The sequence below is a fragment of the Dipodomys ordii genome, unplaced genomic scaffold (genome assembly GCF_000151885.1).
Source record: "Dipodomys ordii isolate 6190 unplaced genomic scaffold, Dord_2.0 Scaffold49, whole genome shotgun sequence".
NCBI lineage: Eukaryota > Metazoa > Chordata > Mammalia > Rodentia > Heteromyidae > Dipodomys > Dipodomys ordii.
The window spans coordinates 1,023,446-1,040,316 of NW_012267265.1; the positions used below are offsets into that span (position 1 = coordinate 1,023,446).

At 35.9% G+C, this 16,871-nt stretch overlaps 1 protein-coding gene across 1 annotated transcript in view; it reads left to right on the forward strand.

Annotated features, from left to right (window-relative positions):
* Positions 1-16,871, forward strand: part of LOC105988439 (alpha-S2-casein-like A) — a 54,882-nt gene that overhangs the window by 10,446 nt on the left and 27,565 nt on the right. The window contains exons 7-8 of the mRNA XM_013020076.1: positions 342-368; positions 1,610-1,735. Coding sequence (XP_012875530.1) covers positions 342-368; positions 1,610-1,735 — 153 coding nt within the window. The remainder of the gene's footprint in view (positions 1-341; positions 369-1,609; positions 1,736-16,871) is intronic.

The window sequence follows — 16,871 nt, forward strand, 5'->3', positions numbered from 1 at the left end:
AGGCTGGTTTTGAACTAATATTTTCAGATCTTGGCCTCTTGAGTACTAGAATTACTGGTGCAAGCCACCAATGTCCAGGTCCTAAATATATCTTTAGTATAATAAACACAGTATTATTTTAAATGTATCTTACTATGAAAATTAATGAATTTACCCACCTATTTGAGACATACGTATTTAGCAAATAATATAATCCCTTAATTCGGAGACATGAAAATTAAGAAAAATTCAAAGTCTTAGACCTCTGGGGGATTATTTCTGTTGATATATTCAAGAGCAAATTTTGCATAATCAATACAGTGGAAACAAGGTATTTAATTTTTCTTCTTTTCTTGATTTAGAAAATCTTGAAGAAGATTAGTGATATGGTAAGCATTTTATCTATATAGAGGAATATTTGCTGTCATTTAAAAGTAGCATATGTGGGAATTTTCTCTTTTAATAAACCTGAAAGACATATTGTCCAGAACAAAATACATTAACCTTTTTGGTTAATTGTATCTCAATAAAGCTGGAAAATAGAAGTAAATAAAACACAGAAATTAATGAACCAGAAAGAGATCTTTTCAGTTGTAAAACAGCAAATATTTTATTTAATCTTTTGATTGCAATTTTTTAATTCTCTCAATTAAACATTTCTATTTATATACAATATTATATGTAATATTATATTAATTAAATCCACTTCTATTTTCATGTTTTATACTGCTTTTTAAAAGTTTTTTTTTTCCTTTCTCTTTTTTATACAAAGTATCACTATGTACACCAGGCTAGTTTTGAACTTACCATCTTCCTAGCACAGCATCCTGAATGCCTAGCTTACAAGCCTATGCCACAATGGCTGGTTGATTTTTAAATTTCATTTTTGCTGACCTTAATTTGCCTGCCAGTCACAGTTATGATGAAGTTGACAATATAATAATACTATTATATTACTTTTATTCATACTGCTGCTTTTTAAATGTCACAGATTCATTTACCTGTTGTCTTCTGATTCCTAATATTTTTATTACTTTTTTAAAAAAATTTTAGGACACCTCTAGCAATTCATTTAGTGCTTCTTTTAAATCAAAAAAAAGCAAACAAACAATCTTAAAATAATATAATTTTGGCTGCCATAATTTTAAACAAAATTAGTAGTTCCAAACTTTTAAGTCATATCACAATATGAAATAAAAGAAACAGAGTTAACTTCAGTTTAGTAGATCTGACTATAACTGAAATGCTTATGCTGATTTGGAAGTGGGTGGTGGGGAAGGTGTACTCATGTTAGGGTTTGAACTCAGGACCTGAACATTGTTCCTCAACCTTTTTCACTCAACTTAGCACTTAAGACACAGCTTCCCTTCCAGCATTCTGGGTGGTTAATTAGAAATTAGCATCTCCAGTTAGAAAGTAGGACTAATTACAGGCTTGAGCCACCATAAGCCACCATGTGCGATGTATTTATGGTGATTTTCATAGTAGTGAACTCTCCTTTGGCTCAAGTCTACTGGGAACAGTTCAGAAATTGTCTAAAGAATAAAGTTGTGGGTTAATTTGATTATTAGATTGTAACACTCTTAAAATTTGAAGATTATAGTGTAATTATTAATAATTTTATTTCTAGATCAAGATCAATCAAGTTTACCAGACCACTCCTCAACAGTATTTCCAAGCTTTTTACCCACAGCCAACAGTTGTATACCCTTGGAATTCCATGAAACAATACACGAACTCATACATTCCCATTGAGGTATGTTTGGATTCTTAAAAGTAACAAAATTATTGTCCTTTTTATGAAAAATATGTGATATAATGAAATTAAAGTCTCACAGAAATCAAATAAAATCTAAATAAAAACTGTCAAAGGCCATTAATACAGTAACAATCATATGATTCAAAGAGACTAATATTACAATAATGGAAAATCAATTTTATTTATAGTGGAGCTTAAATTTCTTAAACAACAGTGGTGCATAAAAAGAAAAGGTTTTCAAAGAAATGGTGGCCATAATTATTCATTCTAGACATTTTCTCTTCACTCAACATTTTGCCTCTCAGAAGATTATGTAGGTAGAAAGCTCCTAGATAGATAGACAGATAGATAGATAGAGGTTTATTGTACAAAATGTGAGCTACTTTACAATGAGCAAGCTCTACAAAATTCATATAGTCTGGCAGAGTCAAACCAAATGACAGTACAGGTACAATTTATATCATTCCTTGTTTTGTTCTGTTATATTTTCACTGTTAACATTAAAGTTTTATCTCCCTCAATATAACTCCTTTCAGTATCTCAACATCACCTATATTAAATTGGTGAAAATATTTCATATGGAAATGTGTAATAAAACAAAAGTTATAGATGGTCAATGTGAAAAAACTAAAGAAAAGCAAATCCAGTAATAGTCACTGATAGTTATTGTTTGTATAAAATGTAAGAGCCACGTTGCCATAGATTTGTGGTAAATTATGGAACCTGGATTCCAAATCAGAAGTGCTCCCACAGTTCTCTTCCTCTGGGAAGCCCCAGCTCAAGGTTAACCCACTATGCCTCTGCCAATTAAAGAACGAAAAAGCATTTTTTCTAGACCTATCAAGGGTATTGGTTCCAAAGCTTAATCTTAATTTGCTTTGAGTCTCCTGACACTGCAAAGGAATCAACAACTTTTTAAAGCACTTCTATGAGGAAAGATATTAATATATTTTTGTGGATGAGAGTTGAGGTTGCTGACATTGACAGTTTTAAATGGTAATATTCATTTCCATGTCATTAAGTTTTGATTGATTACCATGCATCCCACAATGAAAAGCGTGGTAGATAAGATAGTCACCCAAACCTTCCTTAACCTCTCCTAAGGCAAGGAAAAATTATCAAAGATTTTAGTGAGTGAAAATTAGAATGATGGGTATGATGTTGTGGGGAATGCAAAAAGTATTAATGGATCAGATTAAAACCTGAACCATTAGAAAACTCAAAAATAAACAAAACAAAATAATAGCAGAAGAATATTCTAAGGCAGAAGTCAATAATTAACAAAATATAATAAAATAAATCTATGAATGGAGATGTTTATAGTAAAATTTTGCTAAACATACTTATTTTGCAAGTCTATAATTTACAAAACAAATATTAAGACCTACAATGCTAACATTAGAAAACTATTATTATAGCTACCAATAATTATGTTCCACACCATATGTGTTGAATGACATATGTGAATATTTTAGCAGATGCATTTTTATGACCTACTATTTTCTATTTATAGGTTTGATTGAGAAAACCATTTCTATTCTGCTCCCTCATCTATCACCACATCTCCTACTTCAGCATTTCTTGGCATGCTTATTGAAAAGACAACAATCATGAACCAAAAGAAAATTATATGAGATGCTTTCTGCATTGTGTATAGTCTGCTTTTGGGTTATTTTGGCTATGCAAGATCTGGATTGTGATAGTCTATAAATTGTATTGATTAATAGATGTCTTTTCATCACTGTTTCCAAGATAAGTGCTGTAGTGTTTCCTGCCCAAACATTAAAAAATTTTAAATGCATTTTTAGATGTGTAGCCTTTCTCTTCTTCATTCCTTGTAGTTAGATACTTGGGCAGCATTACTAGATGAACCAGTCCTATGAAAACTGAATTTAAAACACCTTGAATAGACTGAAATATGATGGGCCCTCAATTGCAAATGTGTGTCTGCTATCTGATATCGGATCTCTATAAGTGTTATAAGTTTATAGGCCTCAACCATTCCTATAATCTTAGTTCTCCTAACATCTCCTCAATTTGTTCTTTGTCTCACATTTCTATCCCAAACCACTTTCACTGGAGTTCTCAATCACCAATCAGTCTATTCCTGGCCAACACATTGCAAATCAATCTGCTACAATTGAAACCGTTGATGGCTTTCTATAGCACCTATAATGTGGTAGGCATTTCTGCAGCTATTGTAAAGAAGAAAATAAAACAAAGACCCTTCTACATGTTTTTCAAATGTTAATCATGAAAGGAAAACAATAAACAAAAAAAGAACCTTAATAAGCTACTTGGTGATAACAACACTAAACGAGATTGGGTGGTCAAGTTCAGCAACTGTAGCAGGTGGAAATTAGAGAGAGGAGGTGAGATCAGTGTGAAAGAGAGCTAAGGAAATGGAGTTTGGGTAGAAAAAACAAAGAAATCAAATCTAGTCAAGAACCTGAATGCATAGAGCACAGGAAAGTGCCCAAAGAAGGACTAGGAAATTTAAAAAATTATCAAGGAGAAAGTGGGAGGAGTGGAAATGATCATGGCCTTGCAATTTGTATTAAATAATAGGATTAAGTACATTGATATTTATAAGCTATTTGCTGATGAAGTCATTTTGGAAAGACCAAAATAGTTAAAGCTAGTGGATCATTTATTTTGTTCAGCTTCATTTTAAATCATTTTCTATGTTTAAATTTATGTCAGAAACAGAAACAAAAAAATAACCTAACAAAAAAATCAGTGTTCAGCCAGATATAGAAGGCTCATGCCTATAGTCTTAGCTACTCAGGAGGTTGAGATCTGAGAATCACAGATCTAAGCCAGCCAGGGCAGAATAGTCCTCATGAGACTGTTATTTCCAATTAATGACTGAAAAGCTGGAAGTGGCACAGTGGCATAAGTGGTAGAGTGCTAGCCTTGAGCACAAAGCGGCTCAGGGACAGCACCCAGGCCCTGAGTTCAAGCCCCACAACCAAAAACAAAAATAGTGTTCTCTGATTTTGATCAAATTATTTAGAAAATTACAAAATATTTAGCAAAGTATTGGGGGGAATAATTGATTCTCAATTTTAAAATTCCATTACCTATATAGCTTTTCCCTGGTAACTAATTTTCATTCACTTTACAAGTGGTAAGACAATCTCAGCATGAAAAAATGCAAGCTGTTTGAGTAGTATATGTTGATGAGCAGTTCGTAAATATCATGAGAAAACTTTCAATGAAAATGAGGAAAATATTGAGCCCTTGTGAATTTGTTTCTTAGTAGTAACTCATTAAATAACCTACATTTAATAGGACCATTTTTCATGTGGGAATTACCCTTCTACACTTCTTTTGAAAATGATCTAGTCAGTTCATTATTTGCTCATTTATTGAGCAAATAAATTTATTGATTATTTAGTTTTCAGCTCTTTATATTTTGTAGATATTGAACCCATCAGATGAATATCTAAAACAGATTTTGTTCAAACCTGTATAAGTAGACCATCTCTTCATTCTGTAACTGTTTATTTGCCTTGCAGAAACCTTTTTAATGGATGCAATCATATTAGAAAGTCCTTGCTCTGATTTTCAGAGCTATACTGAAGTCCTATTCAGAAAGTCATTGCTTATGCCTATATCTTGAAGGGTTTTCCTTATATTTTCCTATAATATTTTCAATGTTTCAGGTGTTACATAAAGGTTTATTTCTCCCTAGCTTTATATCTTTTATTGTATGATACATCCTAGGGACAACAAGAAAACAATAAATGAGCATTCTACCTTATCAAAAATGTTAAACCCATGATTTTTTTAAATCTATAATAGTAATTTATGTTAAAATGTATTTCACTTTAAAATTGTTTGGCACGCGTAAGAAAAGCTATACATTTCTCCACATCCAGTCATTGATTATTCATGAAACTCAAATACAAATGGACTCTCAGAATATGGCTAAAGGACTGAATTTGTTGAAAATGAGCTTTACATAAAGTTTTTTCTTATTAATTTTAGTATATATTTGTTATTCTAAAGATACTGTACCAAAGAGTTACAATTACATGAGTAAGGTAATGAGTACATTTCCTATCGAGCACTGTTAACCTCCTTCTTTGTTTTTCCCCTACCATCCCTTCCTTCTATAACTCCCCAACTCCTCCTTCCCCACCCAAATTGTAAATTTCATTTTCAACATAGTGTCTTGTACATCTTATTGCTACAATGGGTCAACCTAAATCCTATTTCAGCATTTTGTTATTTTCTTTCCTCTCCCCAAATTAGAAAAATGTATGAACAAGATGGAGGGCACCAGAATCAAATACAGTGTGAAAACAGGAGTTATACCATGAGGGAAGAACATACAAAAGACACACATACACACACAAAAAAAACCATAGTACTTTACAAATACATTAAAAACAACAGAAACAAAGATAATACCTCTTATGTCCCTATCTCAGGGTTCATTTTGCTTAGCATCATTTTATATTCTCATATATACATAGCTTTTGACCTTTTCTACTTCTCCTAGACATATACTAGTTAATGCAAATAATGGAAACCATGGGACCAATGTTTGAAATCATTTATTTACACAATGAGAGATAGGGATCTAATTATATTGTATATCTAGTTTTCCTATACCAAAAAACTGTCTTTTCTCCATTTTAACAGGTTTGTTGACAATCACATGGGTCTGGCTGTATACATTTATGTTGAGATTCTTTATGGTATTATTACATTGGTCTGTGTCTGTTTTAGTACAAAACAAAAAGCTTCTGCACTGCAAAAGACATAGCTAGTAAGATCAATAGAAAACCCATGGACTGGAAGAAGGTCTTCACTAACTACACAACAGAAAAGGGCCTCATATGTAAACTAAACTTAAAACTCAAAATATTAAATTGTCCAAAAACAAATCCTCAAAGAAACAACTGACCCATTAATGAGTGTGCTAAAGACTTAAAGAGAGACTTCTCTGAAGAAGATACAAGAATGGCCAATATATACATGAAGAAATGCTCAACTTCTCTGGCCATAAAAGAAATGCAAATCAAAACAACATTGTGATTCCACCTCACCCCATCTAGAATGGCTATAATCAAGAAATCTAATAACAACAGATACTGGAAGGGATGTGACCAAAAGGAAACTCCACTGCACTATTGGTGGGAATGTAAATTTGTTCAACCACTCTGGTAAGCAGTGTGGAGTTTCCTCAAAAGACTCCACATAGAGCTCCTCTATGACCTAGCAATCTCACTTTTGGGCATTTACCCAAATCATCACAAACAAGGCCATATTAAAGTTACCAGCACAACTATGTTTACCACAGCATTATTCACCATAACTAAGACATAGAACCAACCCAGCCTTTCAGTAGATGAATGGATCAAGAAAATGTGATATATATATATATATATATATATATATATATATATATACAATGGAATATATATATAGTAAATATATACACAATGGAATTCTATGCTTCCATCAGAAAGAACGACATTGTCCCATTTGTTAGGAAATTGAATAACTTAGAAAAATCATATTAAGTGAAGTAAGCCAGGCTCAAAGAAATATAGGTCCCATGGTTTCCCTCATTTACAATCATTAGTATATGTCTAGGATAATTTTATCATGAGCAGAAAAGCTCAAAAGCTATGTACATATGACCATATAAGATGATGCTAAGTGAAATGAACCCTAAGATATGGACACAAGAGGTCTTTCTTTGTTATTGTTTTTAATGTACTATGTGATTTTTTGTTTCCTTTGTATGTTCTTCCCGCTATGGTATATCCCTGTTGTCTCAGTACTTGATTTTGGTGCCCTGCATCTTGTATATACAATAGTCTAATGGGGAGGCGAAGGGGAATAATAAAACGCTAAAACAAAGGCTCAGGATGACCCATTGCAACAATGATATCCACAAGACACTATATTGGAAATGAACTTTACAACTTTGGGGAGCGAGGGAGGAGTAAGGAAGGTGGGGGAGGGAGGGATAGTAGGAGAAAACCAAATAAGGGAGTAACAATCAGTTTACAAGTATTTTAGTGAGCACTTCTGCATCCAAGTGCACCATGGTACTGGTGAATAGTTTCATTTTTCTATTGTTGTTGCGTCCTTATCTAATTTTAGTATCAGGATAATACTGACTTCACAGAATGAGTTTGGAAGCATTCATTCTCTTCCTAAAGGAATGGTTTGTGGAGCAATAGGGACATTAAAGGTCTAGTACAACCCATCAATGAATTCTATGTGTTCTGTGTTGTTCCTTGATAAGAGGATTATTACTGTTCAAACTCATTGCTTGTTAGAGATCTGTTTAAGTTATTATATCCTTTGGTTAAATTCTGATAGCTCATGTATGTCAAGAAATTAGTCTATTATTTCTATATTTTCCAATGTATTAGAATATAAATTTTCAGATTATCCCTTATTGATCTCTTATATTTCAGCAGTATCTTCTTTTTTATTGGTGATTTTATTAATTTAGGTCATTCCTTTCTTTTGGTTACTTTGCCTAAATGACTTATTTTTTCAAAGAACCATCTATGTTTACTTCAATTTTGTATTTTTCTTTTAGCTTACACTATATTGTCACAATGATTTTTATTTTTTTCATCTGTTACCTTTGAGTTGAGGTTGCTCTTGTTTTACTAAGACATTGAGGTGCATGAGTAGTTATAGATCTCTCTGATTTTGTTAATGTAGGGACGCATAGCTATAAATTTTCCTACAATGAAGTCCACTGTGTATCAAATATTCTGGTAAACTATGTATCATTTATATTTGATTCTAGGGCTTTTTATTACTGTATTTTGGCAGTGAAAGATTTTTTCCCCACCTACTTAAGCAAATTAAAAAATTATGGAGGTTAGAGTAAAATACTGGCAATCTGTATCCTATGACACCACCTTTATAAACTTGCCAGAGTTTATTATTGAGTGTTTCCCTCTAAAGAAAACATCACTTCAATTTCTAATACATAGAAATGTCCAAGAAAAAAGTCAATTTCTTTTTTCCTATATTATAAAACAATTGCTGTATTACAAAATAGTAACATAGGGTTTTTTTGCCCCCTGATCTTTGAAAAACATTTGTTCATGTGAAATGACATTGCAAGCAGCAGAAAAATGACCCTTTTCTGCCCACAGTCATTATGGTCCTAGCTTTTGGATGTGAAATATAATCCTCACACAAATAATGTCTGCTTCAGTGTTATATATTAAAATACAAAATTATCTCTCTTGGAAATTCACCATTAAACTTCTTCTTTTATACAATAGTTATTACTTTGGAATTCTAATTTCCAAATGCTTCATTTTTAATTAGTTGCTATTCAAATAGTTTAAAAATCTTTACTCTCCCAGTAATTTAATAACAATAACTCTTATTTGAATGAATAAGTGACTTTAAAATGGAAAGAAAAATGGAAAGAGGAAAAGAATCCACTTAATAATATCTTATGTAGCCAGGTGCTGGTAGCTCACACCTGTAATCCTGGCTTCTCAGGAGGCTGAGATCTAAAGATTGAGGTCCAAAGCCAACAAAAGCGGGACTCTCATCTCCAATTAAGCACCCAAAAAAGCTAGAAGCAGGGCTATGGATCAAGTGGTAGGGTAATAGCCTTAAACAAAAAAGTTCAGTAACAGCACCCGGGCCTTGGCAAGACTGGCACCAAAAAATGAGAGAGAGAGAGAGAGAACAGGAAGGAAGAGAGAGAGAGAGAGAGAGAGAGAGAGGGATTCATGTAAAGTTTATTTTAAAATTATTCCAATAGTTATGAAGAATATAACTGACATGATAGAAGACTTAGAAATGTGTTTCCAAAATTATTGTGTTGAAATATTTTGTTGCCTCTCTCAGACACTAATACTTCTCTATATCAGCTAGATAGCTGGGCAAGAATATAATTATGTTGTCAATATAATTTAGAAATTTTCCCTTAAGATACTTGATTTTTGATAAGAAATGCACCCATTACCTTACCTTTGTAATTGTGACCCCTCTGCATGAAATTTTCACAATAAAAAAAAGATATTTGATTTTAAAAATCAAGTTTTAACCAGTAGGTAGTAGATGATGCCTGTAATTCTAGCTAGTCAAGAGAATGAGATCTGAGGATTATAGTTCAGCATTATAGAAACAGCATTCAGGCCCTGAGTTTAAACCTCAGGACAACCAGAAAAATAATTAATTAGCCCCCCTTTTCCTTTTCAGCCATACTTCTCCACCATGCATGGCAGGGGCAGCAGTTTGGTAAATAAACTTCTTTTCCTGCCTGAATAGTGCGTGGTGTTCTCTTCATCGGCTACCTAATGAACCCTATCTATTTAATACACTTTACATATGATGCCATGACTCGGATGGGGTTTTTAAGTTGGAAATGTTAGAATTTCCTAACCACCCCTTTTCTGCAAACCAAACTGTCTGGAGACACCATGTGAGACTTTTCACCAATACCACATCCACATCCACACCACTTCTCTACTCTGGTGAGTGAAACTACTCCCTGTGGTTTTCTGTTGCTCAGTCTCTGTCCAGATGTGGCGCCATGCCAGAGAGCTCCTACGGCCTTTAGCCAAAAGGCCGGTCACCTCCAAAGCCGAGGACGCTTGGTTTTGGGGGCTTGGCCATTTCTCTCTAGAGGGCTCTGGGGGAAGTTGGGACACCAATTCTGCCTGGTCAGCTCTCCTTCACTCACCAGACTGACTCTCCTGCATATTTAATGGGGTGCTTTGAGTCATGCCCAAGCCGTGAAACCCCTTTGAAAAGCTTCCTGTGCTCCCTGGAAAACCAAAGCGCCTAATTTTTATGGCATTCTCAGTTTTAAACAGTTTTTGCCACTGCAATGATAAATGGTCAGAAGTCTGTTTACGTTTAGGCTCTCTGCTCTCTCTGTCAATCATGCCTAACTTTCCCTATCTCTCCCTTTCTCTTTTCTACAACATTTCGGCTTGTGCCCTGAAGAGTGCGACATAAGATGGGTCCCGGGGAACTCCCTTTAGGTTCCCTCTCAAAGGCTAGCCATTCTAGGTTTGAAAATTGCCAGAGTTGCCATTTGTTTAGGATTTCTTTGCATTTTTGAGAAATTTGCCATCTTGAGTTCGCCATCTTGGCCACATGGTGGGTTAAAGGTTGGGTCTCATCTGACCCTTAGCCTTCCACCAAGCTTACTTCTCACCTACTTCTGCAACCCGCCCCCCCCAGCGAGGCACCCCATTTGTGGCCTCCCCAGTGAGGTACACCCCTCTGTTTTGCAGCCTTCCCCATGAGGCACCCCCTCTTTTGCGGACTTCCCCACAAGGTACCTACTCCTTTGTGGCTTCCTGTGCGAGGGTCCCCTCTGCAGCCTTTCCTACAAGGCCCCCTCCTCTGCAGGATCCCTCCTCTGCCTTTGTAGTGGGGGTGAAACCTGAAGCTCCATGTGTGTTAGAACCCTCACTGTTAAAATCTTTAGCTCTCTCTAGCATTGTCCATGTGGCGGATGCACCATCTTGGCATTGTGGGAGCTCAGCTGCTATTTCGCACCAACTCGATTTTGCACCGACCTCAACTTGATTCTGTGTGTGCATGCCTATGTGTGTACGTCTGTGCGTGTGTAAACTTGTTATCTGGCATTGTAATCAAGTTATTTGGCTTAAATTGTCTGAGATTCCTGAAGTTTGTTCAGTTTGGATTCATAGTTCAGTGCTAGCCAGTCTACATGAGCCCAGATCCAGTCCATCTCTTCCAACCTGGAAGACAGGCCTCACTATTGCCTAGACCATCCTAATTACCTCCACCATGGTGAAAGTAGACTGGAGTCTTGCTTGGCTCCATCACATGCAGCTGATTTCCTGATGAAAGATTGCTTTGGATTTGTAAAAGCTAAGGCTCTTTCTGTAACTTTGGTTAACTTAAGCATCGTTAGTGTTACCAGAATGAAATCAATACTATATCTGTGCTAAAATTTTCATCACATCTAATGAGTTTTGTCATTTCAGACTATTTTTTGGTCAATTCTTGATAAGGACTAGGTAAGCTCTACTTATTCTACTTGATCTCCTTGTTGTTTTAATTGGAAATAATAAAGGGGTTTTTTGAGGCAAAGATTGCAGTTCAAAACCAGCCTGGCCAAAAAATCCCTAAGACTCCATCTCCCAACTAACCTGCAAAGAGCCAGGCTGGAAGCATGGCTCAAGACTCTTAGCTCTAATTAACCAGCAAACACTGGAAGTGGTACTGTAACTCAACGTGGTAGAGCACTATCTTTGAGCTTAAGTGCTCAGGGACAGTGTCCAGGCCTTGAGCTCAAACTTCCTTGAATACCAACTGGGACAAGCCATCCCAGTAACGAACACCTAGTCTAAGCCAGTCTGGGGAACAAGGGAACATGGAGAGGAGTAAGAGGAGATGATGTCACATCAGCCACTTTGTGACTGCCCTTTCAAAATTAACCAGAGCTGGGGGGTCAATAGAAGAAGCCTGCCCATCTAATGTCCATACCTGTCTAACTTTCAACTGGACAGGAATTTATATTCTTGCCTTTGTTGCCTGACTTCTCCTCTACCTAGTCACCAAATGTCAGAAGTAGCTAGGGACATTTCTACCAACATTTTTAGCCCCAAGTCCTTCCTCTTGCTATTTATTTGCTCTCTAGTATTTTTTTTCAGTCCCTCAGTGCCTCATGAGACTTCTCCAGACTTCACCCAAGAGACTTGCCTCCTCCGGACTTCATCTAATGACTCAAAACCCAAGTGACAGCTGCTGCCTGCTGCCTTCTCCCAGAGGGGACCACATCTCAGCCTTTTACCCTTACTGTCGACTCCCCTTGCAAGCAGGAAGTAGCCAGAGAGAATCTTCACCCTTTTTCATAATTATCAATACACTGGAATGCAAGGTCTGTACAGGGACACCTCCCTACCTCTTGGCTAAATTTCCGCCCAGTATCTGTTACCTAGGTAACTGACAGACCTGGAAGCAGTCACCTTCCCTTCTGCTAGGTCACATCTTGGGCCACCTCTGGTCACATGCCTCCCATCTGACCTGAGGAGGGTCCCAGACCCTGAGGTCACATCCAGATCCAGTGTGGCCACACCTTTCCCCCACCTGGTCCACACATCTTCCTGTCCCTGGCCTAGAAAAGTCCTGGCCCAGGTGTGGGTCGCCCTTCCTTTTCCTTTTCAGCCATGCTTCTCCACCATGCATGGCGGGGCAGCAGTTCAGTAAATAATCTTTTCCTGCCTGAAAAAAAAATAATATATATATATGCACATACACCTAGAGAGAGAGAGAGAGAAGAGATTTTAATTGCTACTTCACTGTTTGTACTTTCCCTTTGTATATTACAGAAAGATTATCCACTAAACCTGAAAAGTCAGCTTCATCTTACAGTCTCATTCATCAACCACAAGACATGATTATGGAGAGAATCTGAGTTTAATGACAGTAGCATTAAACACCTTTGCTCCATAGAAGTAAAAATGGTGGTTGTGTGAGAGTAAACGCAAGTTAAAAATAAAAATCTTAATTGCCCCTTGAAATGAGTAAATAGACCACTTTCCACTCCCTAGAGCATTTACTTTACAAAACCTACTATTAGAAGTTCTTTATGTTTCTTTGAAAAGATGTAAAATGGTGTAGGAATAGAAATTGTGCAATTTAATCAGAGACTTGCATGTAATAAATAAGGGTTTTACCACAGACCTATACCCCAGTATTTTTTAGAGCAAAGCAAGTTCTTTGCCAGCTTTATGACTAAGAAGTAGCTTTTTCAAAAACCTAGGTGCCCTAGTTTTGGAATTAAGTCATCAAGGAAGATGGTACCCAAATTGCACAGTTTCTGTGGGATGATGGGAGCCTACTCCCTGCTTCCGAGTTGCAAAACTACCTCTGAAACTAGGTGCAGGTGGTTCATGCTTGTAATCCTAGCTACTCGGGAGGTTGAGACTTGAGGCTCCCAAATCAAAGCCAATCCAGGCAGGAAAGTCCATAAGGTTCTTATCTCCAATTAATCACCAAAAAGCCAGAATTTGGGTTATAGATCCAGTACTAGCCTTGAGCAAAAAACCATCAGGAACAGTGTCAGATTCCTGAGTTCAAGCCCCAAGACAGGAACAACAACACACACATGCAAAAACCACCTCTGAGCATAAAGATATAACAACTTTGCCTTTGATAGCACTAATTAGCTAACAAAAATGGTCATCCTTCTACTAAATGAATTTAGGATGACATGGTGTTATTAAATCTTCTTATTTTAGGGCTAATATGGAGCATCAAAAATATGTAAGTAGAGTTCTGTTCTCTTGGCTATAGAGGAATGTGGGATTTCTAATATGATCACATCTTGGTTTAAAGCTTTTTCAGTAATAAAATTGTTTTCTTTCTCTTACACCTTCGTGGAAAGGCGTCCTGGAGTAATAGAAGATTTTGTTTTTAGCTGTATTTTCCAAACAGCTGACAGTATTTTTTAAAACTGACTGTAGAGTGAGGTAAGAGAGCAATTAAATAACTAGAAAGCACACATATGAAGGAAACATGCTGCTGTTACATCTCTGTGTCTAAGAAAGAAACTTATGACTTTTATGGTTAATAGGCTCTGGTTAACATGGATAATATGGCTGATATGAATAATATGATTCTAGAAGGAAAAAGAAGCAAGTTTGTATCAGCCTTGACAATTACTAGCCTAACCAATATTCTCTCTCTATAAAACCTAGTTTCTATATTGAGAAATAGGCATAATGATCATCATCTCATAAAATTGGTAAAAAAAATTATTTAGAATTATATTACAAAAACTAAATTGGAAATGTGTATAACATGGTGACTGTGGGCTGCCCTGCCTTGATCTGCCTAGATGATATCTAAAAGGCATTCTTATAGGTAGCTCTTAGAGTAACAGTACCCATTTGGGGCATGTGGGAGATATGCAGTCTGAACCCTTATACAGAAATATTGAATCAGAATTTGTATTTATCAAGATTCCCACATGATTCATACAAAATAATAGTAGAGAAAGCCTGTCCTCCCAGACTCTACCCAGTACTCATGATGGAGGTCTCTAACACACTGTTAAGAGTTTCATTTTCAGCAAAGAATGAGTTTGCCCTCTCATTCTCCAATAAGGTTTGATGAAGTCTGGAGGCAGTTTGGCTGTCATTACTAAGGCAGAAAGTACGGCTGGCATCTAATGAACAGCTCCAGGGATGCAGCCACCAGGTATGGGGTAACTCTACAAAAAAACTTATCCAGAAATGCCAATCAGAACTCTGGGCCTCACACTTGCTCTGCTTCTTGCTTGATCTATGCCTCCAGATGAGTTTTTGATATATAATGGCTCTCGATTCTAGCCATTCTAACTGGGGTGAGGTGGTATCTCAATGTTGTTTTGATTTGCATTTCTTTTATGGCTACGGAGGTTGAGCATTTCTTCATGTGTCTATTGGCCATCCTTCTTTCCTCTTCAGAGAAGTTTCTCTTTAAGTCTTTAGCCCACTTAGCAGTTGTTTCTTTGAAGATTTGTTGTTGGGGGATTTAATTTTTTGAGTTCCAGGTATATTTTAGATATGAGACCCTTGTCTGTTGTATGGCTAGTGCAGATCTTCTCACAATCTGTGGACTTTCTATTGCTCTTGCTAGCTATGTCCTTTGGCATGCAGAAGCTCTGCAATTTTATGCAATCCCATTTGTCCAAATTTTCTTTGATTTGTTGTGTTTCTGGGTCTCTATTAAGAAAATTTCGGCCTGAAAGCTGGAAGTGGTGGTGTACCTCAAGTGGTAGAGCACTAGCCTTGAGCTGAAGAGCTGAGGGACAGAGCCTAGGCCCTGAGTTCAGGCCCCATGACCGACCAAAAAGCAAAAACAAAAACAAAACAAAACAAAAAAACATTTCTAACAGTAAGTTTCTGATCAAATGACTTATTGACACATGTCTGGAAAGCAATGCTCAGTTGTTTGATGTTTTCTATTATTTTCCATAGCCTATTCTTTTAGGATGGACAGCATCCAAATATACTGTGAAATATGCACAAGTGAACATTTCAAAGTTCTTTGTATCTACTAAGGTGGACAAGCCAGACTGGAAAGCTGACCATCTGCATCTGAAAAATACCTTCAGACTTAGTCATAATCACAGAAGCATCAACCTGACTTGGGTTTTTTTGCTTCAATTTTAGGAACCCTCAGTCAGCCTAGGTAAACTTGCCCCTGATTTGTGGATAAATAAAAATATTTTATTTATCATAAAAAAAAGAAAATTTCAGCCTGTGCCAAGGAGACAGGGTTTCTCTTATTCCATCCTGTAACGTTTTCAGTGTCTGCTTTGACTCTGAGGTCTTTGATCCATCTCAGATAACTCTGCCCAAGATAGGGAGGGAGGGGGAAGTGAATGGCTATTCGCCAGATCTTAGCCCCCTGAGTAGCTAGGAATATAGATAAGACATTGACAACTAACCACTAAAACCTTTTTTAAATGTATAGAAATTACCTATTATCTGTGACTTACAGGTAATAGATACACTATAGATAGATACATTTATGTATATATGTATGCATATATAAATACATATATTTACATATATGTATACATACATAAATACATATATTTGTAAATACATATATTTGTATTTATATACCATACTTAAATGTAGTCATATTTAAATGAAATAATTCAAAGAACTCATATACAATTAAGATAGTCTATGGTACTTGAAAATATGGTACTTGAAATAATATGGTATTTTCTGTAATCTTTACAGAAAAGTAGTTCTGATTTATGCAACATTTCAGGAAATAAGTCACTTTTAATGTATAATAATTTAGTTATCATTCAGTATTTACAGAAGTCACACAGAAGAAATTTAATTTGATGTACACTATGAATGGGTATCATTGAATCTAGAGTTCCACCTTGGTAGAACTTAAGGGTTAGTGTACAATTTTAGCTTTGCATATAGAAACAGAACTATCAGTACCATATATAGACTCCAAGACAGCAGAGCTTGGTTTCAATGTATTGTCTAGGAATGGTACGTATTTTTCTGGAACTGTGTCTTTATAATTTTATTTTCCTAAGGGTCACTCTTCCATTATTTTGCTCACTGCTGATCCCTCAATTTTCCTCTAAAATGATGTCACAATATAAATTATGTAAATC